We start from the raw sequence: 8,187 nt of genomic DNA, 5'->3' as shown, positions 1-8,187 counted from the left end.
ATATATATACATAAATACATATATATATGTGTGTATGTATGAATGTATGTATATATGTATGTATATATATATACATATATATGTATGTGAAAGTGTGTGTGTGTATATATATATATATATATATATATATATATATGTGTGTGTGTATGTATGTATATATATAAATGTATGTGAAAGTGTGTGTATATATATATATATATATATATATATATATATATATATGTATGCATGCATGTATGTATATGCAGAATGCACATATATACATACATATATACATAGTGACCTAAGTAGAGACAGACAGACAGACAGTAATGGAGAAGCAGAGAGGGTATGCAATGGAGGTGCAACGCAGCTGTGTCTCTCCCATACTTCAATACCTTTGGCTGTGAAATGTTTTACTGAGTGGTCTACCAACCAGTAAAGTGTTATGTCTACACCATTCACCACCACCACAAACAACAACAACAACAACATTTATTTAGACCATCAGCACTAACTCTAATACCAACAGCTGATAGCATTACTCTAGTCATTTGGCAATACTATTACCACCACCACCACCGCCGCCATCTACAGTAACAGCTGATTAGTCTAACAATACTACTAACTACTGATTGCACTACCACCTTCATCTAACACCATCGCGACCACCACCACCACTATCATCACCACCATGACAACCACCACCACTACAACTGTTACGACCATCGTCATCGCTACCACAACTGTTGCCTCTGCCACAACCATCATCACTGCCATCACCATCATCAGCACCACCACGGCTACCACCACCACTAATACCACTACCACTATCATCATCACCACCACCACCACTACTACCACTGCAACTAACACTAATACTACAACTACAACCACCAGAACTATCACCACAACCATCACCACCATGATCACTACCACCACCATAACCACTACTGCTGCCGCCAGCACCACCACAATCACTACAACCACCCCAACTATCGCCACCACTCTCACAATATACTGATACTTCTGCACAGCCTCACAACACTGCAACCATTACAATGTCACCTCAGCACTTTCACACGAATCAACCAGAGACGCTCTACTTGGTTGCTCAGTCTGCTAGAAACAGCAGCTATATTGCTTTTAAATCACATTCAACTCTCTTCAAAAACACAGGAAGGACAGACTGGATAAAGTAGTCCAAGATACACTGTGCTTGAAGAGAAATAAAAGCAACAATTGAATAGTTGTAGGCCTTTGATCATTGGTGCTGCTTGATCAAGGCCGACCTAGGGCTAAACAATAACAAATGTTACAATTGTGATCCATGGAGGGTACCTCCAGTAACAGAAATAGCAGTCAAATTAACATGTAGGAGTGGGTGTGTTGTAAGTAGCTTGCTCACCAACCACATGGTTCCGGGTTCATTCCTACTGCATGGTACCTTGGACAAGTGTATTCTACTATAGCCTCGGGCCGACCAAAGCCTTGTGACTGGATTTGGTAGACAGAAACTGGAAGAAGCCCATCGTGTATGTATATATGTGCGTGTGTGTGTGTATGTGTGTATGCATGTGTCTGAGTAAGTGTGTTTGCATGTGTATATGTATGTGTGTGTGTGTGCATGCATGTGTGTGGGAGACACAGAGAAAGAGAGTATGTGTGTGTGGGTGGTTGAGTCTCCTTGTTTTGACATTGGAAAATATTGCTTTGCATGGAGACAGGGAAGGGCATCCAGCTGTAGAAAATCTGCATCATTAAACTCTGTCTGACCCATGCAGGCATGGAAAAATGGATGTTAAAACAGTCATGATGACGTGTGTGTGTGTATAGCTGTGTCGCAATGGAAGTATAGGTGTGCTCCTATGAAAGAGTAGCTGTGCCACAATGATGTTATGGTCATTGTGTAATCCTAGGTTGACCATCCCTGAGCACAGTTATTATCAAACGGTTCTAGCCATGACCATCCCATCTCTTTTGCTTTTTCCCAAATATCTAACACATGGGGAACCATTGTCTGAGAAATTTCATCTTTTTAAGATGAAAGGACATTTAAAGAGCATTTGGCTGTGATTTCTAGCAGTTCGAGCAATCCTGGTTAGAGCATGTAGCAGTAGAGTTATGTTGAACTATGTTTAGTGTGGAAAAGTATGGAAGAACATACATCATCTGTTAGGCTTTTATTTTTTCTCTCACTCTCCTTGACTTTAGTAAAAGACACTGGCTGGGTATGGAAGGTGATACATTGTCTGTTAGGATTTTACCGTTCCTCTTTTAGCACCCCACCTCACTTCTTGTCTATCTGTGTAGCTATCATTTGTTTTGCATATCTCTGTTCGTTCACTTGAATATTTAGTCATATATTCATATATCTTTGTCTACCAGTCAGTAAATCTGATGGCCTGTTAGCTCATTAGTCTGCTTGCCTGCTAGCCTGTCTGAGTGTCCTTCAAGTAGTCAGTCTGTCACATAATTTATCTGCCTATCTGTCCGATAGTCCAGTCCGTCAGACTGTCTGTCACTCAAACAGTCAACCAGTCCATCTGTCAGACAGTCAACCAGTTCGCCTGTCTGTCAATCAGACTGTCAGTAATGCTACCTCTATATTTACCTGGCTGTTTGAACCTGTTTGTCTAACTCACTCTCAGTTTATTTGTTTGCTGACTTTTCCATCTATCAATCGTTCTGACTGCTTGTCTGTCAATCTACCTGGCAGTCAAAACTACCTAGCCATCTATATTAGTTGACTAGTTCATCCGTCGACCAACCTATCAATCCACTTTATATGTCTGTGTCATGATTTGAAAGTCCAATATAATTTGATATACTGAGTTCTAGTGAGTTTTGAATAAATTAATGTGTAAATAACCACCAAAGGAGAGTGTGTGTGTGTGTGTGTGTGTGTGTGTGTGTGTGTGTGTGTGTGTGTGTGTGTGTGTGTGTGTGTTTATTTAAATAATTGTCAGATCAGCTCAAGAAAGGACCTCCATGAGTGGGACCTTTTTGGCATGGCATTTGTAAACTGTCCAAGACAGATGAACTAACAATAATAATAATAATGATAATAATAAAACTTTCTATTATGTGTACAAGGCCTGCAATTTTGTGGGAGGGGACATGTTGATTACATTAACCCAGAATTTCACTGGTACTTATTTTATCGACCTTGAAGGGATGAAAGGCAAAATTGACCTTGGTGGGATTTGAACTCAGAATGTAAAGACACAAAATTCTGCTAAGCATTTTGCCTAGCACACTAACGATTCAGTCAGCTCACTGCCTTAATAATGATAACAATAAATTATAAGGCTTTGAAAATTTGGGGGAAGGAGGCTAGTCAATTATATCGACCCCAGTGCATAACTGGTACTTATTTTATCAACTCCGAAAAGGTGAAAGGCAAGAATTTGAACTCAGAACATAGTGATAGGCGAGATACCACTAAGCATTTCGTCCAACATGCTAACGATTCTGCCAGCACACCATCTTGATGATAATAATAATAATAATAATAATGTGCATGTATGTATGCATTTATATATGTACATATGTATGCATCTATGTATGTATGTGTGTATGCATGAATGTGTGCATATATGTATTTATGTATGTATGCATATATGTACGCATGTATGCGTGTGTGTGTGTGTGTGTTGCTATACAGCTTACAAAAGCAAAGAAAAATTCCTCAAATTCAAAAGTGTAAATATTTATTGTAGGGTTGATATGGCAAGTAGTCTTAGAACTGCAAACACACACACACACACACGCACACAAACAAGCACACACACACACACACACACACAAACACACACACACACGTGCGCATGCACACACACAAACAAACACACATTCTGGGTCTGTGTATAAAGGGAATTTATGTATATTTTATATATGATAATAATGTGTGCATATGCACACGCTCACATGTGCACACATGCACACACACACACATACAGATAGAGCCATATTTACACAAACCAAATATTTGTGTACTAAACATTGTGTAATACACACTTACATATATATATATGATGATATATATACACACACACACAATTTATTTCTATCTTTACTCCCTTCTGTTTCTATAAAATATGCTGTGTGTGTGTGTGTGTGTGTGTGTGTGTGTGTGTGTGTATCATTCTCTCTTTATCACCTACACACAACACATGCAAATGTATTTCACAGTATAAAATCAAATAAGAAAAAAAAAATAAAGCAACAACAAAAAAACATACAAACAACATTTATCCAGTCTCTGGTTGAAAATCTCTGCTAAATTTAGAAGACAGCGGCGCCATCTACTATGTAACTATTGATTTATACCTATTTTGGCTACATTCTGTCCGACCAAGTCCAAGATGCCTCCATTAGCACCTATTTCCATTAGAGTCACTGTCAGTCTATGTCTGTCTGCGTTAACACTTTTGAAGCATTATCTTCTTTGGGGGTGGGCCAGCAAGGAAGGATTTTATGCGGTTGGTTAACCTGCTAAGAACCAAATCTAAATATCTCTCCTATCACTTTTTAAAGTTTTAAAGAGAAAGGCACAATTGATAATGTATTCCAAGATACACAATGCCAGAAAATAGTAACTAAATATCCCTCCTGTCACTTCTTACTGTTTTAAAGAGAAAGACACAATTGATAATGTATTCCAAGATACACAATGCCAGAAAATAATAGCTAAATATCTCTCATGTCACGTTTTACTTTCTTGTAGATGATGTAGTCCAAGATACACAATGGTTGAAAATAATGACAGGATGGACATACATAAGTTATTCCAACAAGATTTTGCTCAATTATTAGTGGGTGCCAGCCATAGAAACCATACCAAAGTAGACCCTGAAACAAGGAACAGTCCCTCCAATTTGTCAGAATTATTTCAAGCAGTGAGCTGGTATTTTGCACACCGACCCCCATTCGACCTTTTGGCTATCATCGATACCGTGTAATTTCTCACCGACCCCCTAAGGGGTCCATCAGATCCCCTTTGGCGACCCCTATGCTAAAGGGTTGAACTTGTTTTAGCAAGAGTGGAATGGACAATTAGTATAGGTTGGTCAGGACTCAAAGGAAGGCACCCACACAGCAGAAGAAGACCAAAAAAAAAAAGGGGAGAAGTGGTGCAGTTAGATTGTAAGATGTCAAACGTTATGGATGAGTAAACGAAAGACTAGGATGACTGAACAAAGCTTTATAAGGAAAGAGCCCTTTATTCGCTGCTTGATAGGCTAGAAATAACAACTAAATATCCCTTGCCTCTTTTATTTCGTTTTACGAGTTTCTTGATGACCCCACTGGTGTTATTGCCACATAAAACGCACTTAGGACACTCAAAAAAAGAAGGGGTTAGCATTAGACAGGGTCCCCAATCATAGAAATCCTGCCAATGCAGACACTGGAGCGGGGTGCAGTTCTCTAGCTCACTATCTTCTTTCAAACTGTCCAACCCATGCCAGCATGGAAAACAGACATTCAATGGTGATGATGATGATGTCTGTCAAAATTCACAGAATTTGTTTCAATAAATTTTTAAAAGAATGAAGAATTTTGTAAAATAACAATTGTTATTAAACTGATGTTTGTAATGAAATTAACAAGAAATTTTGACGAAAGCTTTTAATTTAGAATGTTTTAAAAGACTAAGATTGTATGATAGAACCAAGGTTGGTCTCTGGTGGAATGCTATCAAAAGAGTTAATTTACACCTTTCCATCTTAAAAAAAAATAAATATCTCACCTTGATTAATCTGGTTCTAAATAAACTGTCTGCAATTTACAATTCTTTTTGGTTATTTTTGTGTGTGTTTATGTGTGTGTGTGAGTGTGTGCAAGTGCATGTAATGTACATGCAAGCCTGTATGCATGTGTGCGTGTGTAAGCATGTATGTGTGTGTGTATATGTGTGCAAGCACATGTGTGAATGTATGTAATGTGCATACAAGCCTGTATACATGTGTGTGTGTATATGTCTGTACATGTAAGTGCGAGCAAGCATGTGTGTGTCTGTGTGAGAGTATGTGAGTATATGTGTATGTATGTATCACCACAGAAGCTCCCTTATATCAATCAGCACAAATTGCATCAATCACAAGACATTACATCAATCATCAATCGGCATATATTACATCCCTTTCCTTCTGGCCAACTCAGACAGAATCATGATGATACTGTATGTGACAATACTGTAGGTTACTGAATTACAGGTACACCCCACCAGGTGTGCTTCAGCACAGTTTCCATCTATCCACTTTCACTCATAAAGCATAGATTAACCTGAGGACCTGAAGATATAGAAAATGACATCAGCTCAAGGTGCCATAGAGTAGAATTGAACCTGAGATCTCATGGTTGTGAAGCAAACTTCATAACCATTCAGCTATATGCTACAGACAAAATAATTCTAATTTAAAATGAGGGGGGATGAAAGAATAAAGAAAAACAAAGAATGCTTTATTCACAATGTTGTATATTGAAATTGTGTCAAATTTGAAGCTAAAGTTTATGAATCTGATAAATAGAGCAGAAAACCTCTTCTTAGATATAACATTTTAGTAAGGAGATTGCTTGTGAATAAAGGAAATTTGTTACGGAAAGTCAGTGAGAACACAAGCACTTGTTATGATTGTAAAAAGAGGTGTAAACAAGAAGAGTCGGAGATCATGGAGTAGAATGTTATCATTGAAACGCCTGTGTCTGGGATTCTCATTTTTAATACCCGGACCAGATCCCAAACCTGCATTTGGGGAAGGGGTGAGGAGCTGCACAAAAAAGATTTAAGACAAATCAGTTACACCTAGAAAGTTACCCTCCCAGGAACAAGTCCAGGCAAGGTTGTTTGTGGAAGACCAGCAGTCGCCCATGCATACCAGCCTCCCCTCTCCGCACCACTGATGTCATCCAAGGGAAAAGCAAAGGGGCCGATACGGCTTGGCACCAGTGATGTCACAACTCATTTCTACACATGAGTGAACGAGAGCAACGTCAAATAAAGTGTCTTGCTCAAGAACACAACACGCAGCCTGGTCTGGGATTCGAACTCACAACTCACAACATCATAAGCTTGACGCTCTCACCACTGAGCCATGAATAATAATAATAATAATAATAATAATGAAAGCAATAGATACAAATAATCCTTTCCACTTGAGTACGAGGCCTTAGATTTGGGGTAAAGGATTAAGTCGATTACATCGACCCCAGTGCGTAACTGGTACTTATTTAATCGAACCCCACCCTCATAAAAAAGGATGAAAGGCTAAGTCGACCTCGGCGGAATTTCAATAGAAATAGATAATAAAAGCAAAAGTAATAAAAATAAAAGAATTAAGAATTAATAATAACGATAAATATAATTGAACTTACCTCATCCCAACGGTCAAATGTATTTCCTTTTAACAGGGAATCCGGCACTGGGATGCGCCATTGAAACTCAAAGGGCTTGGCCATGGTGCCAGGAATGGTCCGTTGCCTCCAGGGACACTAAGCTGGGGTGGGGGATCAGTTATCTGTCAGAGAAGGAAAGAGAAAAATCAGATGAGTAACGAGAGTCACCAAAATAAGAAATAAAATACAAAGTAAATAATAATAATAAGAAGAATAATGACAACGACAACAACAACAACAACAATAATAATAATAATAAAAATAGCAAATGCAGTCGCAACGAGGATATTTTTTTTGTTTTCTGTCTGGTTTTAATGGTTCAAAGCATAAGATATTTACTTGCAGGACAAATGAGAAGTTGTGATATTCATGTATTTCACCTGAGTTGTTAGCATCGTAAATGAAGTATTTTCAAGTTGATATCACAAACCGGTTTGATTACAACTATCAACACACCACCACCACCACCACAACCACCACCACTATTGCTAGTACAACTTTCATCTGCCACCACCACCACCAACATAATACTCTGTATGGCCGCCACCACCTCTCCTCTCACTACTACCCCCATGAGCACCTTAAACAACTGGTGTTACAACCACCCTCATCACATGACAACACCATGAGAATAGGGGGAGCAGAATTATTCAACTGATTACCATAATTCTTTTATCCTTTAGTTGTACAACATAATGTAAACAGAAAGGACTAAGGTTCAATACCTGTCACATCCTCAAATTGACGACAGAAAGGCTAAATTTTTAAATTATATATATATATATATATATATATATATATATATATATA

At 38.3% G+C, this 8,187-nt stretch overlaps 1 protein-coding gene across 4 annotated transcripts in view; it reads right to left on the bottom strand.

Moving 5' to 3' along the window:
* The window catches only part of LOC106884061 (1-phosphatidylinositol 4,5-bisphosphate phosphodiesterase beta-4), a 127,865-nt gene that overhangs the window by 67,593 nt on the left and 52,085 nt on the right, over positions 1-8,187 (bottom strand). For 3 of the 4 annotated variants that reach the window (XM_052971438.1, XM_052971437.1, XM_052971440.1), the window contains exon 2: positions 7,357-7,499. In XM_052971438.1, the coding sequence (XP_052827398.1) occupies positions 7,357-7,440 (84 nt within the window). In that variant the 5' untranslated portion in view covers positions 7,441-7,499. Of the gene's footprint in view, positions 1-7,356; positions 7,500-7,716; positions 7,834-8,187 lie in introns of those variants that run through there. The other variant, XM_052971439.1, reaches the window with a different exon arrangement.

Source organism: Octopus bimaculoides, chromosome 11 (assembly GCF_001194135.2).
Source record: "Octopus bimaculoides isolate UCB-OBI-ISO-001 chromosome 11, ASM119413v2, whole genome shotgun sequence".
In the NCBI taxonomy this organism is placed as follows: Eukaryota; Metazoa; Mollusca; class Cephalopoda; order Octopoda; family Octopodidae; genus Octopus; species Octopus bimaculoides.
This window is presented reverse-complemented; position numbering and strand designations above follow the sequence as displayed.